The sequence below is a fragment of the Lipotes vexillifer genome, unplaced genomic scaffold (genome assembly GCF_000442215.2).
Source record: "Lipotes vexillifer unplaced genomic scaffold, Lipotes_vexillifer_v1.1 scaffold914, whole genome shotgun sequence".
In the NCBI taxonomy this organism is placed as follows: domain Eukaryota; kingdom Metazoa; phylum Chordata; class Mammalia; order Artiodactyla; family Lipotidae; genus Lipotes; species Lipotes vexillifer.
Window position 1 is genome coordinate 456,210 of NW_006780388.1, and position 23,280 is coordinate 479,489.

The 23,280-nt window shown below is 57.1% G+C and overlaps 3 protein-coding genes across 5 annotated transcripts in view; 1 reads left to right on the plus strand and 2 right to left on the minus strand.

The window, feature by feature from the left end:
* MGRN1 (mahogunin ring finger 1) overlaps nt 1-724 on the minus strand; it is a 55,640-nt gene extending 54,916 nt beyond the window's left edge. For 2 of the 3 annotated variants that reach the window (XM_007453462.1, XM_007453463.1), the window contains exon 1: nt 556-643. In XM_007453462.1, coding sequence (XP_007453524.1) covers nt 556-643 — 88 coding nt within the window. Of the gene's footprint in view, nt 1-555 lie in introns of all 3 variants that reach the window. The other variant, XM_007453464.1, reaches the window with a different exon arrangement.
* A 5,855-nt stretch (nt 725-6,579) lies between these two features.
* UBALD1 (UBA like domain containing 1) lies at nt 6,580-10,825 on the plus strand. Its single transcript, XM_007453461.1, has 3 exons — nt 6,580-6,699; nt 10,086-10,148; nt 10,472-10,825. Exons 1-3 carry the CDS (start codon nt 6,580-6,582, stop codon nt 10,823-10,825), a joined length of 537 nt encoding a protein of 178 aa, XP_007453523.1.
* Nucleotides 10,826-19,017: 8,192 nt separating this feature from the next.
* CUNH16orf96 (chromosome unknown C16orf96 homolog) overlaps nt 19,018-23,280 on the minus strand; it is a 38,963-nt gene continuing 34,700 nt past the window's right edge. Inside the window, 3 exon segments of the mRNA XM_007453654.1 lie at nt 19,018-19,187; nt 19,190-19,281; nt 20,099-20,138. Coding sequence (XP_007453716.1) covers nt 19,018-19,187; nt 19,190-19,281; nt 20,099-20,138 — 302 coding nt within the window.

Here is a 23,280-nt window from a genome sequence, read left to right on the forward strand (position 1 = left end):
CACCCACCAAACACAAGCGCCAGGTCACAGGAGAGCTAAGCCTCTGTCCAGACGGGACGGAGAGTGTCCAGAACCACTGGCCGGGTCTTCACAAGAAGCCACCAAAGAAAGGGAAAACCGGCGATGGAATGATGTCAATCCTTTTGACAATGACCACTTTGTAAGCACAAGCAAAGCATCGGGCACCGTGCTAAGCCCTGCCAAGCGTCGCGCCCCGGAACCTCACGCCGGCCCTGGGAGATCCCTATTGAGCATACCCCAGTGTACATACGAGGGAGCTGAGGCGCGGAGGAGTGAGTTGACTGACCCAAGGTCACCCAGCCAGGACGAGGCAGTCAGCGCCGTACCGACCCACGCCCCGGGGTCCGGATGGAGGGCGCGTGGAGCTCCATGCAGGGAAGCTGCAGGAAGGGCCGCGGGCCGAGCAGAGCCCCCAGCCCACCCTCCGAGAAGGATCGTGCGCCTAGCCCCGCCGCCCCCTGCCCGCCCCGCGCTCCAGCCCGCGCCTCGCTGTCCGCAACCGGGGCCGAGACCCGGGCCGGGGCGGCCGCTCACCGGATTTCGGGGGGTAGCGATAGGCCGAGTTCGCCTGGATGTCGATGTCCTCGACGCCCGCGATGCGGCGACTCAGGATGGAGCCCATGGTGCACGGCGGGCCGGGCCGAGTATGGGATGGGGGCGGCGGCGGCGCCGGAGGCGTCCTCACGCGGACATAGCCGGGACCAGGCCGCACAGACGCTCGCCCACGGCCGCGGGCGCTCGGCCTCCGAGTCCCCACCCCCGGCTCGGCCCGGGGCCAGACGCCACGGCAGCCCTCCGCCCCCCGAGCCCGAGGCACCTCGGGAAATGGAGTCCCCTCGCCGCCGAGGGTACCCGGCGGCGGCGGCGCGGGATACCCACCTAGGAACTACATTTCCCAGTAAGCTCCTCGCCCGGGCTCGCTGAAATTGTTGACAAACGGTCCGGGACAAACCAAATGGACCTGAGTCCAGAGGGGAGGAACCATCAACCACACGGCAAACTATCCTTCCCTTTGCATTCCAAGCACAAGACTAACATTGTAACTCTTTAGCCTTTTAATAATCTGTTCATACATAGATCTTGCTAGGAACCAACGCCTTCCATTTACTCCCTCTCTGAAATATCTCCCGGAGCATGGTTCTCCCCACTTCCCTGGGTTTAATCTCCTGGCCCGGCCAGCAGAGGGCAGACCCTTACCTGCCACCCGCAAAGAGCTGGGATGGAACCCAAGATTACCTGGAGCGGTGCACACAGGGTAAGGGAAGCACCTTTTCCAGAACTCTAGGCATCTCTCTGGCTCCAACGTCCAGAATAATTCTTTGAAGACATGATTTTAAAGTCCCCCGTGGAGGCAGTAGACCTCTCCCCATTTTACATATAGGGAAACTGAGGCACAAAGAAGGGAGGGGGCCACACATAAGGGTGCTCAAGTTTACAAGAATCAGGGTTAGAGTTAAAGCCTCTTTGCAGATTGCAATGTACTTTCTTGGCTTTGTGACTCACACAAGACTCTGTAAGGCCGAGTGAGGATCTGTTTCTACCTACTTTTCACTTGAGAAACAGCAGTTCTGAGGAAGAAAGTGACTTCCCAAGACAAGCCTGTCTATCCAGAAAGGAGCTAGGGAGGGCAGAGGCTGTCTAAGAGTCTCAGATGGTAAATTCACCACAGTCCACATTAAAGTGAGTCCTACACCTTTCCAGACACTAGAACCCAGAATACAACCTTCCTATTTTCAGGGGACCCTGGGAAGCCAAAAGTAATAAAAGAAGTGAGGGATTTGTGTGATTATAAGGGACAGTCCAGGTCTTGGAGCCTGATTTAACCTCTCTGCCCTGCAACCAAGATCCCCATTTACTGAGCACCTACTATGTGCCAGACATTGGTGTTGAAGGCTATGCACATATTCTCTCTTTTAATTCTCTGTTGTAGGTTCTATTTTCATTCCCAATTTACAGAAGAGGAAAGAGGCCAGGAGAAGTGAAGTACCCCACTCAGCTTGCATAGTAGGTAAGTGGTAATAAAGCTGGGATTTGAACCAGGCCACTTCTCTTAATGCCACACTCCCCTACCACACCAGAGACAGGAATGCTCCAGTGCCAGATTCCCTGTCTCTTGCCCCCAGATGGGCCTGAAGACATCCCCACCCCATGTGACCTTTCTTCCCTTACTTTAAATTTCTTTCTGTTGAATCACATAACACTGTTGAATCATATATACACAAATAGGTATACCAACACAGCATTCAATTTATCAGTCTCCCTGCTTGTGGGGAGGGAAGGAGAGTACTGAGGGTCCAGATGTTCCCACTGAAAAATAACCCTAAGAGCATGCCCTCCCTACAGATAGTGGGCCAGGGCAGTCATTTCCATGGGCTGATGTTTGATCAATTAAACATTCCTCTTAATAGAGCTTTGGACTTCGGGTATATTTTTCTGTGCTTATCCATGCCCCGGTGGGAGACAGGCCCTTTTTGATTTGATACTGGTTCTACTATCAACATCTTCGCTGGTTCACTTATTTATTCAACAAATATTTATCATGCAGCTACTATGTGAAAAGCAATGAGACAGGCAAAGAGCCAGGAAATATAGATTAAATGGTGAAACCACCAGATATGAAACATCTAGTGAGGAAACAGACATTACAGGCGAACAAGTGTATAAATACAAAATGTGGTGGATGCTATAAGGGAATGGACTGAGGTGCAGTGAAATACTAGGAGAGACCTACTATTCATAGCGGAATCAGGGAAGGCTTCTCTGAGGAAGTGACATTTAAGCTAGGACTTGAAATACAAGTAAGAGCCAAGCAGGCAAACGCTGAGGGAGTAGGCAGCTCAGGTTCCAGGCAGGGAGAACAGCATGTGCAAAGGCCCTGAGGAGCTGAGTAAGATCAATGAGCTCAAAGGCCAGTGTGGCTAGAATCAAGTAGGCAGGAGAGTTGAGGAACAGAGGTCAGGAGTGAGGCAGTAGCCAGATCTCAAGGCCCCTCAGTCAGCCAGTATCGGGTCCTTTGAAACATGAAGAAAGACCCTAGGCATACTTCATGGCTAGTATGAATCCCTCAAGTCGACTTCTTAAGTCTTCTGAGGGGTCAGGATCCCTGCCTATTCATTCTTGTGCTCCCAGAGCCAGGCACCCAGTGGATGTCTGATAAACACATCTGTGGAGTGATTGAAGGAATGGAGGTGGAGAGGAGCCCGTGGTCCTGGGCCTACCATCAACTGGCTATGCCAACTTTGCCAAGGTCCTCAACCTCCCTGGACCTCAGGTAAGATGAAGGCATTGCCATAAATCCCTTTTATACCTCCATCCCCCCCATCTACTGGCCCCAGCTGTCAGGCCCAATCCGAGCCTGCTAAGAAATCCAAAGTCCACTCTCTAGCCAGGCTGATCCTGGCTGAAAACAAGGTTGTTTTTTCCTTCCCACTGCCCCTGGGAAAACAAGCTGGCTGGGGGGCCATAGGGGCCAGAGGGGTGACCTTTGCTCCTACTAGCCCCACCTGCCCCACCCAGCCAGCCAGCTGGCCTGGAAGAGCTCCTTCTGGGCAAGTCTAGGCAGGTAACTGAGTGGTGCCCAGATGAGAGTGAGGGAAGGGGTGAAGGTACTTCCTGCCTCCCTAAGCAAGAAAAGCCCCCAGTGGTCCCTGCCAGGACAGTGCCCACCCTCCTTGGCCAGAAACACACCCTGCTGGCCCACTGGGTGCCTACTCTTCTCCACTGGCTCTGAACACTGTCAAGAGTGTAAGGAAGTTTGGATTCCAGCCTCAGTTTCCTTATCTGTAAAATGGGGCTTGGGTTCCCTTCAGTGGTCCAGATGGAGGCAAAGAGGTGAGTGCTAAAATGGTGCTCTGAGCACCACAGGCATTAATCCCCCAGAGCAGTCCTGGTAGAGTTCTAAGCTGCTGCCTTGGGTTCTACAAATGAAGGAACTGAAACTCAGGGCCAGAGAACCTTGTCCCAACATCAGTCATTAAGTGGCAGAGTCAAGACTGACACCCAGGTCTGTCTGGCTCCAGAACCTGCTCACCTTCCACCATACCCTGTTGCTGTCCCAGTAGTAATAGTGATAGAGGTAATGACATTCAGAACTGCCCACCCCGTGCTGTGCTGAGCGCTTTGTCCACATTAATTCACACTTATGATGCTTTGTGAAGGTGAGGGGCCATTTTTAATAAGAGCAGAACTCTCCTGGCACCATCAAGATTTGCAAAAAATGGTGGCAGAAAGGGGCTGAAACCTTATTTCCCGAGTGGACTTGGGAAATAAGTCCCAAGGTGACTTCTGCCAGGGTTGAGGCACCCACCTGAAGGGGACACTGAGTCCTCTCCCTGCCAAAGGGCCAAGCTCCCATCTCCAGCCCTCAGAGGCCGCTTAGCAGTCCCACTGCTCCAGGCTCCCCTCCCTCCCCCAGCTATCCCGATGCCCCAGCCTCCCCGGAGCCCCCATAACCTTGGGAGCCTTCAGGTCCTGTCCACCATCTTCCATCCTCCTCCTCTTACCAGTCAAAGCCAGAATGCCCTGGAAGGGTTGAGGGACCCAGGAAGGGCTCCTCCCAGAGCACTACAGGTCCTCCTCCTCCCCCCAGGGTGGGACAGTTCCCTCCATTCAGTCTAATTCTGCAACAAATCCCTGGGCAGGGACGGACTCCTCTGGAACCAGACACACCTAGAACATCACCTGACCCGGACTGGTCCTCTCTGCCACCATCTGGTCTTCACACTGCTCAGCCACAGTGATCCTAATGCACACAACGGATCAGATGTAGTAAACCCCCTCAATGACCTTTAGTCCACCATCTCCAGGGCCTGTGCCTGCTTCCTGAGGGTACTTTCCATACCTGCAATTCTACATCTCTTCTTGGGATTTTTCTTTAATTTATTTGGCTGCATTGGGTCCTCGTTGCTGTGCACGGGCTTTCTCTAGCTGTGGCAAGAGGGGGCTACCCTTCGTTGCAGTGCGCAGGCTTCTCATTGTGGTGGCTTCTTGCGAAGCACAGGCTCTAGGTGCATGGGTTTCAGTAGTTGTGGCACGCAGGCTCAGTAGGTGTGGCACACAGGCTTAGTTGCTCTGCGGCATGTGGGATCTTCCCGGACCAGGGTTCGAACCCGTGTCCCCTGCATTGGCAGGAGGATTCTTAACCACTGGGTCACCAGGGAAGTCCCTGTTCTTGGGATTTTTGATGCACGCCCCCACCCCACGCACCAGCCGACCCTTCTAGAGTTCCTTGGCCAGATCAGAGCCAGGAATAGAGTAAGGGCCCAATAAAGAGTTGCTCAACTAATGAAACTGGTGTCCAGGGAGCGCGGGGAACCGGGACAAGGTCATCCTGAGTCGGAGTGACGAAGCCCCCGGCCCCAGGTCCGAATCCGCCCGGCCCCAACACTCCCGACCGGCAACGTCAACCGGAAGCGGCGCGTGCGGAGCTGTAAACACAACCCGCAACACCCTACCTAGCGCTCTCTTCGGCCCCGCCCCCGCCCTCCACGTGACGCGCCCTGCCCGCCCCAACCCAGTGCCCGCCCCCGCTGTTGCCTCATTGGGCAGCCAGCTTTGTTTACCTTATATGGCCAGGTCCTAACACCTCCCGACAGCCCATTGGCTGAGGAGCGGCCTCATTCACTTGACGTCACAAGGACTGAGCGATGCAAATAAACCAGGGCATTCTGGGAATGGGAGTTCGGGGCCGCCCCGGAACTGGCGCCGCGCGGTCCTAGAGTCCGCTCACTAAAAGCTCAGCTTTCCCGCAAAGCGCACGAAATTTTGCGTGGGAAAGTGCGAGCATCCCGCAGAGGGTATGCAGAGGCTGCAGCGACTTCTGGTCTCGCCTACCTGTCTCGGTCTCCATCCCTTCCTCTGACGTTCCTTGGGTCTACTGTGTGCTTGGCGGAGCGCCAGGCCGGGGAGGAACCCGTGTCACAAGTGGGCGACGCGAGCTTGTGCCCTGGGTGTTGGGGAGACTCGGAAGGCTTTCTGGAAGCGGTGACTTTAGGCAGAACCCTAAAGGGCAGATTAATTCATTCACTGAACGAGTATCTGTAGGCGCCTACTGTGTGCCAGGCTTTCGGGGCCTTATGGCCCTAGTGCTGTTGATTTGTGCCAAAATTCTTGGCCCATCCCCCTCCCCAATAGTGCGCCTACTCAACACAGAGGGATGCCAACCACACTGGGGTTCGGGATACTGGGATCTTGGTAAATACCCTGAGGCTGCGTTTGCGCCCATGCACAGTGTCTATGGCCCCCGTCTCCTGACCCCCGTCAGTTCAGTCACGGGCCTGGGCACGTGCCCGTCCAGCTTCTGCACACAGTAGGCGCCCAACGCTCAGACACACCTTCGGCCCCGGGCCGGCCCGCGGCTCCCGGCCGAGCGCGGCGGAAGCGGCGCGGGACTACATCTCCCAGCATGCCCCCCGCGGCCCGGAGCGAGGCGAGGCTCGGTGAGTCAGAGCCGCACAGTAAATATTTGTATTAGCCGGAGCCGGCTCGCTAATGGTGGACGCGTGAGGCGAAGGAGCGCGCGGCGGCGGGAGGCCGGAGCGGGCAGGCGGCGGAGGCGCCATGTCCGTGAACATGGACGAGCTCAAGCACCAGGTCATGATCAACCAGTTCGTGCTGACGGCCGGCTGCGCAGCCGATCAGGCGAAGCAGCTACTGCAGGCGGCCCACTGGCAGTTCGAGGTGCGCGGCCAGGCTGGGGCCGGGGCGCGGGTGTCCGTCCCGCGTGGCTACGCGTGCCGTGGAGCATGTGCGGGCCGGTGTGGACACGTGCCGCGGCGCGCTCGGCCGGGGTCGGGCCCGCGCACTCGGCCCTGAGTCCCGGCGGTCGCGCGCCCCGTCGGCTGAGCCGCAGAGCGCACACGCGGCGTGCGGGTCAGGCCCCGCGGCGCGGCCGCGTCTACGCGGCCCCCGGAAACGCCGCCCGCTCGGGGTGGGCGGAAGGGGCAGTCTGCCTTTCCCAGAGCCCGAATCCCCGCCCCCCGAATTCCCGGGCGATCGGTTTCGGGGGCCCCCTTTTTGTGCGGGTAACGGCCAGGGTGGGGCGGCGCCGAGGCCCAAACGGACAGACTGGCGGGCGGCCGGAAGGAGGACGCCCCAGGCCTGGGCCGAGCTGGGCCCACGCCGCCCCTGCCTTGGGAGCCGCGGGTTTAAGATAAGGGAGCCCCGAGCCCGCGGGTGGAGCCGCCCGGTGGGTCTCAGGGTCTGAGGATCTGCGTGTGGGCTGGACAGCTCGGTGGCGCGTGTCCACGTACATGTGCATTTGTATTTACGCACGCGCCACGCTGCGTGTGGACATGTTGGCGCGCGCGCGCGTGTGTGTGTAAACACGTAGTCCACCGGGGTGCGGGTGCGGGGTGTGTGCCCACACCACAGGTCGCCGTTTTGCAGACGGTGCTCTCGCGTGTGCACACATGTGTACAGGTGTTGTGTCGGAGCCCCACACTACAGCTACGTGTGCATCTGTGTACCCTGCTCCAGAGGCGTGTCCAGGTGCTCTCCTCTGTGCTGGCCGGCGAATCTACCTGCACAGTGCATGGCATGATATACACGGTTCAGTAGCTTCTAGCTTTCAGCCAGCTGGGCAGGAGGTGGGGCTGCCCCAGCCTGGCCCCCACCTCCCCAGGCCTCCCTGACCCATAGGGCACTAGTGCCCAGGGCTTGTGCTGCCAAGAGGCCACCTGGCCTTCCCTACTCTGCCGCCCCAGAAATAACCCAGGATGGTATCTGGGGATGAGGCCAGAGCCCCTTGAGCTCTTCCCCTCACGAGTGTAAGGTCACAGCCCCAGCCAGTCTGTAGAGTCTGTGCCCAGTCCAGGCTTCAGAGCCTGGTTTCTAGATGGGGAGCAAGCTCAGGGAAGGTATTTGGGCCGTAGGAGGGACAGGGAGCCAGGGTACTCAGGAGTTCAGCTTCCTGGGGGTGGGATGGGGATCAGAATTGCTGCCCAAAGGTTGGGACAGTCTCGGGAGGCAGTGGCCTGTCCACCCAGGGGAATCCTTGCTCACTTTCCTACCAGAGATCTCAGGGGGACTGCTAACCCTGCAGTGGTCCTCACGTCACAAGATGGGAGGCTGCTCTGGCTCTCTGAGCAGGTCCCACTCTCTGGCCTCAGTTTCCTCAGCTGTACCTGGGGCATGTGAGTTGACCTCTAAGGAGTGAATGGCCAACCCCGGCAGCCCCACCCTGCAGGAAGCTCCCTAATCAGCCCGTTTGTCTCAAGAGCTGGATGTGGCAAAACTTGCAAAACCACATTCATGGCAGTTTGCTTGAGTCCCACATCTGCATACATGGCTCCCCCGTCTGCCTGGGGCTGGGCAGGCAGGTGTCGGGTGGGAAGCGGCCCTGCCTGTCGGCACTCTCAGCCCAGCCCACAGAGCCTGGCACCAGCCTGGCAGTCACTCAGGCAGCACTGGTTGGTGTCGCTTGGTCACAGGACTTGAAAATGTAACTTTGAAAATGGAAATGCCTGGGGAAAAACTCTGATCTCAGGAGGGGCAGGAGCAGCTCGCAGACTGAGGAGCTCTGGTGGCCCCCAGGGTAGGAGCCCTGTGCGCCAGGCTCCCTGAGTCTCAATTTCACCATGTGTAAAATGGGGAGGTGGATAGTAGGGAGGTCTGCTTAAGGTAAAAATGGATTGTGAACATCCAATCCTTAGGTATTCCTGGGAGTGAGTGGGGTTCCTTGTGGTAAACTCCCCTCTGTGCCCTCCTCCCTGGCTGGCTGCACACTTGGACTGAGGGCTGGTGCAGCAGGAGGCCTTGTTTTTGGGTCATACTCTCTGTGATTCAGGTGTTAATGGGGACAGAAGGCTGCTGGAGGGGGACCTGTGTGCTTTAAGGTTGGGGGTGCTTTAGGAAGGCAGGAAAAGGGCAGCCGTTTCTCCCTGGAATTCTCACACGCAGCAATGGCCTTCAGAGTTGCTGTTGGGGGAGGAATGGTTTGGTGTGTCCCTTGGGGCGCCTGGGGGTGTGTGTCACAAGGAAGTGCTTAGAGATCAAGGCCCTCCCCCCAGCTCCCACACCCATGTTTGGGGACACTGGGGTAGGGCATCTCCAGCAGGAAATTCCCAGAGTAATTCACTTGAATTTAATAATAAAACCCCTAGGGTAAGCCCTAGAAGCCAGGCTGGGTTTCTGGGTGTGTTGGGAGTGGGGGAGGGACTGACAGCGCTGGGCTGTGGGGTGGTGAGCCCAAGGGGGGAGCCATGGAGGGCAGAGCTGCCTGCAGACCCTTCACACACTTGACGGGCTCCCTCACCCAGCACTTTCGCAAGAGCAGCTGGTTCCTTTATTTTCCTGGACGCCTCTCCTGCAGGGGTTGAACCAGGACACACCAATGCCAGCGGAGGCCACCCTGGGGCCCCTCCTCCCAGCCCCCCAGGGTCACTAGAGGAGCTTGTCTGACCCAGGCCAGCTGCCACCCCCTTTCCCACCCACTTCTCACAGTCCTGGGTGCAAACCCCACTTCAGCCTTCCTCCTGCTCCACCACCTTGAGAACATTCCAAGGAAGGCTCAGGTAACTGGACAGGGGTGCAAACCCCAGACCATCCTACTTAATTCCGGCTCTCCCAGCTGGACCGTGGATCTCTGGAGGTCACTGCTGCTAGGGAGGGGAACCTGCAAGCCACCTAGTCCCATCTCCCTGTGGTGCAGATGGAGAAACCGAGAACCAGGGCAGGGTCCCTTGGCCAGCCTAGGAGAGGAGCAGGTGGGTTACAGACTCTCAACATCTGGGTGCCTTTGCCGTCCTCTGGCTCATAGACAAGGAAACTGAGGCTCAGGGAGGAGTAGGGACTTGCCATCCATGGAGTTGGTGGCAGTAGGGCTAGAAACTGCCGGAGGCCTTTCCCCATGAGACAGGCCCCCATGTCAGGTGAGCTGGAAGCACTTGGCAGCCAGGTGGCAGGCAGTGTCATGAGGGTCCTCCCCACCCACCAGACCTGCCCAGAGGTCCACAGCGCCTCTTTGGGCTGCGGCGAGGGTCGAGGGATGACAGGCATGCTGCCTCAACTTGCCAGGCCAGGGCCACAGGGGTCCTGAGGGTAAGCGTGGGCCTTTCTTCCCACAGACGGCCCTCAGCGCCTTTTTCCAAGAGACCAACATCCCCTACAGCCACCATCACCACCAGATGGTAAGTGTCCCCTGCAGCCCCAGGGGCAGCCCTGCGGGGCTGTCCCGGTTTGGGGCAGGGGAAAGCCACCCAGGGCCAAGGAAGGTGCAGTGGCTCTTGGCCACGGAAGAACCGCTGGGATGGGACTCCTGGGAGCCTGGCAGCAGGCACAGTGGGCTAGCCCATCCCGGACACCACACCTTTCCTCTGTGAGCTCCTGGCTGGTGGACCGCCTGCAGGGTGGGGTGCCTGCAGGGAAGGGGCATGTGTCTCCTCGTGGGATCCTGGGGCCCTTCCAGAAAGGGGGTGCTCACCCCTCCCTCTCTGTTCCTCTTCCCCCACAGATGTGCACTCCAGCCAACACCCCCGCCACGCCCCCCAACTTCCCTGATGCCCTCACCATGTTCTCCCGTCTCAAGGCCTCCGAGAGCTTCCACAGCGGAGGCAGCGGCAGCCCGATGGCCACCACGGCCACGTCGCCCCCGCCGCACTTCCCACTCGCCGCCACCGGCAGCTTCGCGGCACCCAGCTGGCAGGCTGCGGCCTCGCCCCCAGGGGGGGCACAGCACCACCAGCCGCAGCAGCCGCCCCTGTGGACTCCGGCACCCCCTTCCCCGGTGTCAGACTGGCCGCCCCTGGTCCCCCAACAGGCCGCCTCAGAACCCAGAGCCCACCCTGCCATGGAGGCCGAGAGATAAGGGAGGCCCCTCCCCCCTCCCGGAGGCCAGAACCCCGTGGGGCGGGGGAGAGGACGTCTCTGCGGGCCCCCTTCACCCTCCTCTGTCTGCACCCCCATTCCCCAGAGCCCTGTGGGGGAGAGGCTGGACCCTTGTGCCAGTACGCAGGCTGCCCGCATGCGTACCCAGTAGCGCGGGACTGCAGCACCCAGCTTTCATGGATTTGGTTCAGAGTCGTCTGGGTGCTGGCGGACAGAACCTCAGAGAACAAGCAGCCTTCCCCCGAGGACTCACCTGCCCCACCCCACCCCAGGGGGCTGCGGAGCTCCCTGGGGCTGGTGGGCCTAGATCCCCACCCTCGGGAATGCAGAGCCTTCTCCGCATGTGTGCGTGTCGCTGTGTCTGTGTATTTATATGTATGTCGCTCTTCGAGAAGCAACCTAGTTTATGGGGCAGCTGGACTTTGCATGTTAGAGTGAGCCCCCTCTCCCCTTGTCCGCCGTCCCTCTCCCCAGGGCCCTGCCCCTCTCCCCTGCCCCCTGGGCAGTCAGCCTTGCTGTTCCCTGCAGAGAAAAGGATTGTGGGAAACTCCAGGACTCTTCCCACCCATCCCCCAGCGCCTGCCTGCTGGGGCTGCCTGCATGCCTCCCCAGAGCCCAGGGGTACCCCATCCCCAGTTCCTTTCCCCCTTTTAACAAAGGAGAAGAAAGAGTTCCAAACCACCACCAGGCTCTGTGGTCTTGCCTCGTATCCTAAGCTTTGCTGCCAGCTGGCCCTGTGTGGAGGGGGAGGGAGCCAACGGAGCCCAGAGCAGGGGCCCACCCCCTAGTCCCGCCTGGCTCCACACCGCTCCTGTCGCTGTCTTTTCAACCACAACATGCTCTGGAATCTTCCTGCCCACCCCAGGCTTTTCCCATGAAGTTAGTTCCTGCCCTGTGTTCCCAGAACCCCTGCCTCCATCTGCTCACCCTTCCCCCTGTCCAACTGGACAGATCCCGACCTCCAGGGCTAACAGCTGCCTTCCGGTCTGCCAGGGTTTCACAGAGGACTTTTCTTCCTGGCTTAGGGCCCCAGTGACTGGCTGCAGGCTGGACCCTCAGCCCAACCTCCAGCAAACATGCTGTGTGGGCAGGGCCCTCCCTTGGGGAGGCACAGGACACAGCACTGGTAGTAAGATAGCAGGCTTGGATGCAGAGCCCGTGGGGGCTAGCAGCAGGGACCGGACAAGGCTGAGCAGAGTCTAACCCGCAGCTCGAACCTTTGGTTGCTAAGGAGACGAACCACTCGGGCAACAGGCAGTGGATCCCCGGCTGCTATCAAGCTAGGCTGGGGCAGGCACCTGTTCTTGCTCCAAGGGAGAAGCCAGGGCGCCCCACTCTGTCCTGGGCAGCCTGTACCAGTGGAGGGCATCCCTGGGGCGGTTTTGGGAGAAGGTAGCCTTGGCCTTGTGCCCCTTCGTGAGGAGCTGGAACATGGGGAAGGAAGGAGGTGGGGGCCTCTGCAGCTCTTCACTGGCAGACTTTACTCCCTAATCCGGGAGAGCCTGCCGGCACTCAGCCCTCTGTGGACGGCGTCTGGGTTGGGGAGTTCTATTTTGGAAGGTCTCCTGCTTGACAGGTGTCTCAGCACCTGCCATCAACAGTCCTGCTCTTGCTCCCCAGGGTTGCCGTGCTGCCACCTAGCCTCACCTCTGCCCTGTTGGAGCCTGGACAGGCTCTGCAGACCACTGTCTGTCCCCGCTTATCACTGAAGACTGACCACGGCGCCCCTGCTCTAGCTGTTGCTCATGTTCTGGAAGTGTGTCCTCACCTTGAAGCCCACCCTTCTAATGGCCTTCAGAGGGGCGCAGCTCTGTCTGGGGTGCCTGTGGTGAGGGAATTGCGGGGTGGGGCAGGATGAGGAGGGGGCGGCTGCCCTAGGCCTCCTCAGTCTTTACTGCAGCTTCTTCATCCTTTCGGATGGAAGACAATAATCAGGGAGCTGCCACATCTCCCTCCAAGTGTAAGAAAAATGGTTTGTAGAGGCAACTGAGTATTTCTGGGTTATCTGTGACACGGGGGTTATCTGTAACAGCGTGCCTAAGCTCCCCAGTGCACAGACTTACTGAGGTGGCCGTATGCGTTGGAGCCACATGAGACGGTGTACAGTCCAGAATGTGCACTCAGGCTACCCCCAGGCGGGCCCCTGGGTGGCCTGTAAGTGATCCACACCCTCGCTACTCAAAGTGTGGTTCCCAGACCAGTGGCATAACCTGGGAACTTGTTAGAGATGCAGGACCTCAGCCCCCAGCCCAGATCTACTGAAACAGAATCTGCTTCTGACAGGATCCTCACGTGCCCAGTGGACATTCAAGGGTGAGAATGTCCCAACCTGACCAAGCCCAGTTCTGTTTTTGGAGGCCCCCACGGGCTGGGCCTGGAGGTCCCTGGTGGTCTCATTAGGGCTGGCAGGGACTTGAGGTTCCTGTAGATCCAGCTCTTCTAGCGTGGGCACTCTAGACATCGGAGGCTGGGTCCTTCTCTGCCACGGGCGCATCCTGTATGCTGTGAGATGTTGAGCAGTATCCCTGGCCCCTTCCCATGAGTAGATGCCAGTAGCAGCCCCCAGTTGTGACAACCAAAAATGTCTATAGGCACAGTGAAACATCCCCTGGAAGCAAAGTCACCCCAGTGGAGAGATCCCACACTGCCTGTGGTTCTGTAGCTGGCTGCACAGCATGGCCTCCAGGGAGCTCCCAGGCCCCACGGCATCAGAATCCCTGGGGAGTCCCTGACAGTACAGTTTTAAACATTCCCCAGGATATCAGTGATCGACTTGTGAACATACTAAAAACCACTCAATCGTATACTTTAAAAACTGTATGGGGGCTTCTCTAGTGGCGCAGTGGTTGAGAATCCACCTGCCAATGCAGGGGACACGGGTTCGATCCCTGGTCTGGGAAGATCCCACATGCCGTGGAGCAACTAAGCCCGTGCGCCACAACTACTGAGCCTGTACTCTAGAGCCCGTGAGCCACAACTACTGAGCCTGCATGCCGCAACTACTGAAGCCCGCGCGCCTAGAACCTGTGCTGCACGAGAGAAACCACCGCAACTAGAAGCCTGCGCGCTGCAACGAAGAGTAGCCCCCACTCACCACAATTAGAGAAAGCCCACGTGCAGCAACAAAGACCCAACACAGCCAAAAATAAATAAATAAAATAAATAAATTTATAAAAAACTGTATGGCATGACACTTATGTGTCATAGCTGTTATTAAAAGTAGAATGGCTCCCGGGTGATTCTGATGCAACACAAGCCCCTCGTGGCAGCTGGGAGCCACCAGACTCTTGACCCTCCAGCATGCAGAGCACAAGGGTCCCTTGGGTCCTTGAGGCAACTGTTCTGGAGGAGGGCCCAGGAATCTGATTTCTCTCTTTTTAAAAAATTTTTAATGGACTTTATTTTTTAAAGCAGTTTTGTTTTTTTAATTCTCTGTTTTTGAATTTTATTTTTTATACAGCAGGTTCTTATTAGTTATCTGTTTTATACGTATTAGTGTGTATATGTCAATCCCAATATCCCAATTCATCCCACCACCACCACTTTCTCCCCTAGGTGTCCATATGTTTGTTGTCTACATCTGTGTCTCTATTTCTGCCCTGCAAACTGGTTAGGAATCTGATTTCTAACGAGGGCCCCAGGCACAGCGGGAACTGGAGCGGGAGGGGGCAGAGGGCAGGGCTGGAGCTTTCCAGCAGTGCTGAGACCCTGCCAGGTGTGAGCACCTGAGCATCTCTCAGGCAAGCAAAGGGGTCAGGAAAACTCACTCAAGGGGAGCTAGAGGTGGGACAACAGAGATGCCACGTGACCCAGAACTCAAGGGCAGCACAGAACCAGGAACTTCAATTTCCCCAAACCTTGAGTCTCAGAAGCAAAACTGAAGGAGTCAGTAACCACCTACTACACGTTCAAGTGTAAACTGGCTAAAAAGCAAAGCTGCTGATGTAGGAATGGAAGAGACTCACATTTACAGCCATCCTCAGCTGTCCACCTCGGGCACCTCCTAGGAGCTGCCTCAGCAGCACACAGAGAAGACCAGCCTTGTCACCTCAAAAGTCCAGCCTCTGGGCTTTGTCACCACTAGACTTGAGCTCCAGATCGCTCTCTTTCCAAGATTCCATTGTGAAAACACCATTTGCATCCATGAGGTTGCTGGAAAGAATGTGATTGGAGCTCTCATTTCTGAAGAGGGTACATGGCAGCATGTGGAATGGAGGCCCGGCCTCCCAAGGTGACAAGCGGTGGGTGAGCCCTTCAGGTCTGATGTTAAATGATCAGGGCATGGCTGTCTTAGGGGTTTGCAGATTCACAGGCCTCTGATACGTGCTGTTGGGCTTGATTTGTCGGCCAAGCAATTTAAAATCAGGAGAGTGAAAAAAAAATTAAAAAATTTAAAAAAGGAGAGTTTACAAGAAAAGCCTCACTTCTGGTTTACCTTGGAAAATTTGTAATATCTGGACCAAGTTCCCTTAAGGCCACAAATGGTTGAAGCTGACCACCACTGTGGGGACATAGCTCAGCCTGTCCCTGGCCAGCCAGCCACTCCTCTGCCCACCATGGACATGTGCGTGTCCAGCGTGTCTTGCATCTGCTGGAATCTCTGAAGGGGATTTGCTCTTCATCAGGAGCATCTGTGGAAGTAAATGTCCTGCTCTGTGGGGTGGCAGGGTGGGGGGTGGGGACCTTGGGGGGGTGGTGAATGGAGGCTCTGAAATGCTTTCTGTGGGCAGGCAGGGCTCCTCCTTCAGAGCTTTAAAGAGAAGGGCTTGTTCTGAGATTCCCTTGGATGAAGGTGGATGCTCCCAGGGCCGCTGAGAGTCCCCAGGGCTCTCTGGGAACACACTGTGGCCACTGTAGAAAACCACACTGCTCCGGAGACTGGCCCCACAGCCCAGTGGCAGGCAGGGCCGTTGTGGCCCTGGAGGTCTCTGAGGGGCTTTTTATAGCAGGACTCATCTGAGGACAGATGAGGGTTTTGACTCCAGCTCCCTCCGCGGGAGGGGAGGGGAGGGCCCACTTCCTGGAGGCCTGTCAGTGGTGCAGCACGAGGTGCTGGGAGCCTGTTGGCAGACTCCTGCTCTACTTTCTGGGGCCATTTCTCATCTGGGGAATATGAGGTGTAAATACTGGGGATCTCATTTTCTATGGATCCTGGGGAAGCCATGAGCAAGAGAAAGAAAGGGGAGAGAGAAGAGAAGCCCCTCTCTGGAGGTTGCGTGTGTGTGTGTGTGGAGGGTCTCTGCATAGAGCTCCCAAATCTGTGGAAAGTCAGGGGTCAAGCCAGCCAAGACAGTGGTGCCAGGGGGACCTGTGTGTCCCTAAGAAGTCCCTGCACAGAATGTCCTCCCTCCAGTGCCTCCTGGTGGCCTCCTTTTGGGTACTGGTGGTGCCTTTTACCAAGGCAGATCATCTTGTTTGGGACACGTTTGCTGTTGTTTATACCTTAGGGTTAATGAGTTTGTGGTCTTTGAAAGAAAGAAAATGTTCAGTGACCCTTTTACTTGCATGGGTGGGTTGTGGGGCTGGGTTTGGGGGTGCAATCACCACGCTGCACCTTAAGGCAGGACCCTCTGCTTGGCAGCAGGCATCTCATTCGTGCCCCTCATACCAGGCCAGCCCACATGCTTCCCTCTCCACATGACTGATTCATCTCAGTCTTTTGTTTGTTTTGTTTTGGCCGCACCACACGGTTTGCGGGATCTTAGTTCCCCGACCAGGGATCGAACCTGGGCCCTTGGCAGTGAAAGCCTGGAGTCCTATCCACTGGACCACCAGGGAATTCCTTCTTGGTCTTCAAACTGAAAGTTCCAGGGATCCCCTTCACTCCCAGGCAGACCAGGATGGTTGGTCACCCTACTCCTTGTCCAGCTTGGCCCTGCCACTGTGTCCCAGGCCAGGAGCTGTGGTCCCCCCTGCAGAAGAGGAGGCTGGACCCAGGGCCTCCAAAAATTCCCACTCTACTGACCCCATCCCCAGTTCTGTCTGCTCCCCAAGCACCTTCCCCTGCTGGGATGGGGTGGGCCACCCTTCTGAGCAGCAGCCCCCAGTAGGTGCAGTGCCTCCCTCCCAGCTGCAGGTCCCACCCCCGGGGCTAGAATAGGTGAGCCTTGTCCTTGGCAAAGATCCTGCCTGCACCTCCCACCTGGGATCAGGTCAAAGGTTGGCTTCCCCACCAACCCCCACGGGGGATAGAACTGTCATCTTCAAGATGGCTCCTGGCTGGCTGCAGTTGGGTTCATGGTTCCCCACCTTTCAAAGCACCCAGTAGGCCTGTCAGTATGCAAATGGTTACACAGTGACCTACCTGGGTCTTGCTCCTTGCTCCCTGGGCTGCAGGAACCCACTCAAGCACTGATTCCATTGGTAAATCTGAGAAATGGGCTGGGAAGGCAGCTACAAGGGGCTGAAAGAGCAGGGCTTGGATGCCTGTGTCAAGGCTGCAGGAGACAAGCCTGACCACACCTGGCATGGGCGTGTCCCTAAGAGGCCCCACCTCTCCGTCTGCCCGAACCCAGGCCACACCTCCTTTTCCTGGAAGTTGGACCCTTCATACCTGTGTACAGCACCCACCCAAGAAGTACAGCCTTCTGGGCAGGTGGCCGGAGAGCTAAGGCCTCACTGTGTGACCCTGGGCAAGTCACTCCACCGCCCCTCCCACAGGCCCGTGATCTGCCCACCACACAGGACGAGGGCCACACGGGGCGCTTTGCCACGGGGCGACCAACGTGATGGGGGAGGGGCGGTTTGTTGTGATTCTCTGCTGAGACTCAGCCATGGTGGTTCTGGACAGTGGTTCTGGGAGGCTGACCCTGGGCTGATGGCCCGAGGAAGGACTGGCAGGTCCACCCACCCATGTGGGACGGGCAAGGCCTCCCCTCGCAGAGGGCATGGGGCCAGTCACCCTTATCCACGATCAGAAAAGTGAAAGATTTTATTCTGGGGAGAAGCTGACAAAAACACTCATCTGTGATATGGGGGTGGGGCCAGGGATGCACTGGCCAGTATCCCCCAAGGCGGTGTAGGTCACCTGGGTCAGGAAGAGCTCGGCCTCATTTGGACACAGTCCTTGGAGAAAGAAAAGAGAAGTCAGGAGTGGTTGCAGGTGAGGAGCAGGGGGAGGGGGAGGCAGGGCTGGGGGACAATTGGTGGGGAGGGGCAGGCACGCAGCATCCAGGACTCCTTTGGCTGCCCGTCCAGAGAACCCTCCTCCATGCCCGCACTCTGGCTCTCCCAGGGCGGACCCCCGGGCAGCTTGCCCACCCCACTCCCTGACTCGCTCCAGGAGCCTCTGGTGGATGTTTGGGGGAGCCATGCCCCAAAACTATTCAGAGGGAAATTTTTTTTTTTAGTCTTTGTGGAATGTGATAGAAGTATCAGAAGCACAGAAAGGGTAGAGGACGCAACTGGACAACCTAGGGGGTGGAAAGGGAGAAAACGCGAAACGGAGGAGGGACCAGTAAACCATCCAAGGGGCAGAAACCACACCAGGCTGCAGGACCCGCCAGGCAGGCGTGAGCAGGCCAGGCTCTGAACACCAAATCAGGACGCTTTGACACCCCTGCCCCCTCCACCAAGTGCATAGGCAGTGAGCGCGGGAACCAAAGAGGCAGAAAGATGCCAAACAGGACAGAGTGGTCCTGGAGGATTCCAGGGCCATTGCTTCAAGTGCCTCATGGATTAGCCAGAAGTAAATACAAACAATCAGGTTCTTTAAATATCCAACTCATAACAGTAATTACTGGTGGGAACAATCAACAGACAATAAAAAGCCATGCACGCAATAAAATTTGGTTCCCATGAGAAAATTGGTCCCCAAAGAAAATGGACAGTGGCGTTAGCTATAATTGGAACTGATTCTGATAAAATCATTTCAGCAAAATAAAAAGGAAAGTGATTGTTTTTAAAACCACTTTGTGTTGTATTGAAAATTGGTCAAGGAATTAAATTGGTTTAGTGGGAAATTCAATCTAGAAAGCTGTGTTCTCCATGAAACGTAGCATGAGAAGGATTGTGTTACAGGTATTTATATGAGAGTTAAAACAGCTACTGGATCAAAATGAGTTCCTTACGGAGACCCTCCCCTAAGTCCAGGGCCCCTGCACCTTCCCCAGACTAGGCTCAGCGCAGAGTCTCCACCTGCTGGGGGGAGGGGGTGACGCTGGCACTGCAGGTTCACAGCTTGGTGGGCTCCTTGGCAGACTGCATGCCGGCTTGGGACTCGAGGCACAGAGGCCTTGGGTGCCCAGCAGGCCCTGGGGCCGGCTGGGGATCCTGCAGGGATGGCATCAGCTGTGGCAGCAGTGGCAAGGGAGGCAGAGACAGAGGCTGAGCTGGCATGTCGGCTGGGGGCCTGAGGTGGCTGAGCCCATGCTGGTGTGGCGGGGGCAGGCTGCTGGGGGGCAGGAGAGACCCATGATGTGACCCAGGAATATTCTGGAGAGAGGCTGGCCCGATGGGGTCATCTTCTCCACTAAGGAGAAGAGAAGCCCCGAGACTGGAAGTGCTCCACCTCTGCTCACCCAGTCCAGGCACCTGACACTTCCTGGGTTTGGGGGGCGGCCCAAGATAAATGAAACCAGAGGTGGACACAGAAGTGGAGCAGGGCAGCCAAGAGGACACAGGACTTGGAGTCCAGGATCTGGGCTTTGGCCCAGCTCTTGCATTCCCCAGTTCACGGTCGTGCGCCTCAGCTCCCCCACTTTAAAATGGGCTAGCTGTGCTCACCTCAGCATCCTGGTTAACGGGATAAGGACTGGGTGAGATGAGAAGGGAGCAAGTGCTTTGTATGCTGTAAAGTGCTCTCAGATGCCTGGTACGTGGTGATGTGACCAGAGGAGTCACGAGCTCAGTTGCCCCCAACTTGGCTCACGGGCCCTCAGCAGAGAGGCCCGAGGGAATGAACAGGCTCCCTCATCCCAGCTCTGCAGCCGGCTGGACCCCAGGGCACAGATACCTGGCTTGGACCCCAGGGATGGCTCCTGGGCCAGGAAACCTGGCTGAAGGGTAAAGGTGGAGCCCAGGACGGCTGGAGGCCCTGGCCAGGGTGCTGGGTGCCAGGTGGGGGCCACTCGAGGGATCTTCTCTGGCCCAGGTCCGGGCAGGGCAGGTGAGATATGGATGAGGTGGGGTAGGAGAGCCCCAGGCTGGGACTGGGGGCCCAGAGACCCTGCAAGAATCCCAGCTGGGCCAGGGAGTTGGGGGGCAGGTACTCACAGGGGTAGAAGGCACCAAATAAGGCACTCAGGCACGACCCTCATATGGGCTTCGAGCTGGGGGATGCAGAACCTTAACAGCTCGGTGGAAAAGAAAGGGGAAGAGACAGGAGCTGGTGGGGGGCGCTTCCAGGGCTCTGCCCCACCCTGGAGGCCCTTTCGCTCTGGTGGGACCTGCCCTGCTACCCCCTGCCGCCTCTTCACATACCCAATCCCCACCCAGTCATGCAAGGAAGACCCTTCCTCCCTCCCCACCTTCGTAAGTCTAGAGCTTCTAAAAGCTGAGATGTCAGAAAAAGGCTTTTTGAAAGTAACTCAAGGCCAAGGAGGAGAGAGACATTATTTTAGCATGAAAAGATACAGGTGACGTGCTGGCCAGCCTGACAGTTCTTCAGCTGTTCCCACCAGGACCAGCCACCACAGTGCCCCACGCCACCTTCCTGGCCTTCATCTTCTGTGCATGCACATTTTTCTGAGGTAAACTTCACATAAAATTAACCATTCAAAATGAACAATTCAGTGGCATTAAGTGTATTCACAAGGCTGTGCAACTGCTGTCTCCATCTGGTTCCAGAATACTTCATCACCCCCAAAAGAAACCTGTACCCATGAGGCAGTCACACGCACCCCCATTCACCCCTCCCCCGAGCACCCAGCAACCGCTAATCTGTTTTCTGTCTCCGTAATTTGCCTGTTCTGGACACATCATGGGAGGGGGGGTTCACACAATGTGTGGCCTTTGGAGTCTGGCTCCATCCTTCACTTTTGAACCCAAGGCGTCCCTTTCTCCCCATCCAGCCAAGAGTCACCATGACCGGCCATCCAGACCAGAGACGGCTGTGCGAGGTGGGAACATGCAGGGAAAAAAGGCCATGAGAGCGAATATGCAGGAAGGACGGGGGTGGTGGTGGTGGTGGTGGTGTTGGGGGGTCGCAGACGGCTGAGCAGGGCACCAGGTCTGGAGGGGATGGGCCAGGCCTCCCACCTGGGACGAATTACAGGGGCACGAAGCTCCTTCCCATGCAGGACCCCGACAGTTCCTTCTGCTTGGACGACTGTGTCCTTCCCTGGCTGTCTCCTGACCTTCATTTTCAGAGAGTCCTTCAGACCACATGCTCCACAGGGACAACCTCCCGACCCCAGTCATTCTCTCCTTTATTTCCATGTTTCATCTTTTTTTTTTTGGCCACACTGCACGGCTTGTGGGATCTTAGTTCCCCGACCAGGGATTGAACCCGCGCCAGAGGTAGGACCTGCCAACCAGCCAACCAGTGAGACTGTCATACTGCTTCCCTCCAAGGTGAGGCACGTGAGCCTGGGACACAGATTCAAAACCAAGACCCATTGAGGCCTGGGAACCCAGCTCTGAGCCTGCACTCTCCTTGAAGGCCCACAGACACCTTGGATGCAGAAGCCCAAACCTGAACTTGCCACCTGACCCCAATATCTGCTTCTCCCACGATCTCCTCCATGGCTTTCCCACCTCTCCAAGAGCCAAAAGCCAAGCAGCTGGGAGGTTCCCTATGGGAGGGGACATTTGAGCCCTGGCAGATGAGAAAGTTTCCCCAGGGATTCCAGGCAGAGCACATGGCACATGCAGGGGCTCAGACAGGGGTAACAGCCTGGATCTTTGAGAGAGCAAGCAAGCAGTTTTTTTTTGTTTTGTTTTTTGTTTTTGTGGTACACGGGCCTCTCACTGTTGTGGCCTCTCCCGTTGCGGAGCACAGGGTCCGGACGCGCAAGCTCAGCGGCCATGGCTCACGGGCCTAGCTGCTCCGCGGCACGTGGGATCCTCCCGGACCGGGGCACGAACCCGTGTCCCCTGCATCGGCAGGCGGACTCTCAACCACTGCGCCACCAGGAAAGCCCAAGCAAGCAGTTCTGGGAGGCTGGAGACAGGGAGCAGACGAGGCTGGGGCGGGGAGTGGCCAAGGGGCCCTGCAGACCAGCCAAGGAGATCGGACTCTGGGGACAATGCACCCCAAGACATCCCTGTCCTAATCCCCAGAACCTGTGACTATGTCACCTTACATGGCAGAGGGGGCTCTGTAAATGTTATCAAGTTAAGGATCTTGAGATGGGGAAATGATCCTGGATTAACTGGATGGGTCCAATGTAATTGAAAGGTCCTTATGAGGGGAGGCCAGAGGGTCAGAGTCAGAGAAGGAGATGTGAGGACAGACACTGAGGTCAGAGAGATGCACTTTGAAGATGGCAGAAGGGACCACGAGCCAAGGAATGTGGGAGGCCTCTGGAAGGACACGGAGTCTCCCCTTGAGCCTCAGAAGGAACCAGCCCTGCAGACACCTCCTTAGCCCTGTAAGATTCACTTCTGATTTGATCTCCAGAACTAAGATAAAACAAACTTGGATAGTTTTTTTTTTTTTTTTTTTTTTTTTTTTTTTTCTTTTTTTTTCTTGCGTTATGCGGGCCTCTCACTGTCGTGGCCTCTCCCATTTGCGGAGCACAGGCTCCGGACGCGCAGGCTCAGTGGCCATGGCTCACGGGCCCAGCCGCTCCGCGGCATGTGGGATCCTCCCGAAACGGGGCACGAACCCGCGTCTCCTGCATCGGCAGGCGGACTCCCAAGCACTGCGCCACCAGGGAAGCCCAAACTTGGATAGTTTTAAGCCCCTGTTTGTGGTAATGCTACAGCAGCCATAGGACACTCACCTTGCCGGGTTCTGAGCGGGGGAGGGGCCTGGTCAGGAGCAGGTTTGAGACCATTCACTCAGTGCTGGTGAGGACGGTGAGGCTGGTGAGGCATCTCCCCCTCCATCTGCGCCCCTGCTGCCTCTGCCTACCTGAGCCCTGCCTGTACTTAGCCCCCCTTCCATTGAGACCTCTCTGGAAGTCCAGCCTCATGCTGGGGGCACTGCTTCCTAGGGATCAAGGGTTCCTCTGCCCGGTCTGAGATCCTGACCACTGTGCAGGCATCAGGAGGGCACAGGTTGGCTGGATGGCCCTTGGTGGCCCTGTGGGCAAAGGATGGATGGATGCATCTGGGATCAGGCTGGACCTGGGAGGGGGGCTCACATCAGCTAGTTTAGGTTTAGATATTGAATGTGTTTTGGATTAGAATTTTCTTTTGAGTAAAAAATGAGCAATAAGACAAACTGCTCAAAAGATCCAGCCACAGGTGGGTTTCATATTGATTCCAATTTCTAGTTAGACTTTGTGGCCCCCAAGCAGGATAAAGCAATTGAGCCATCCTGATCCATTC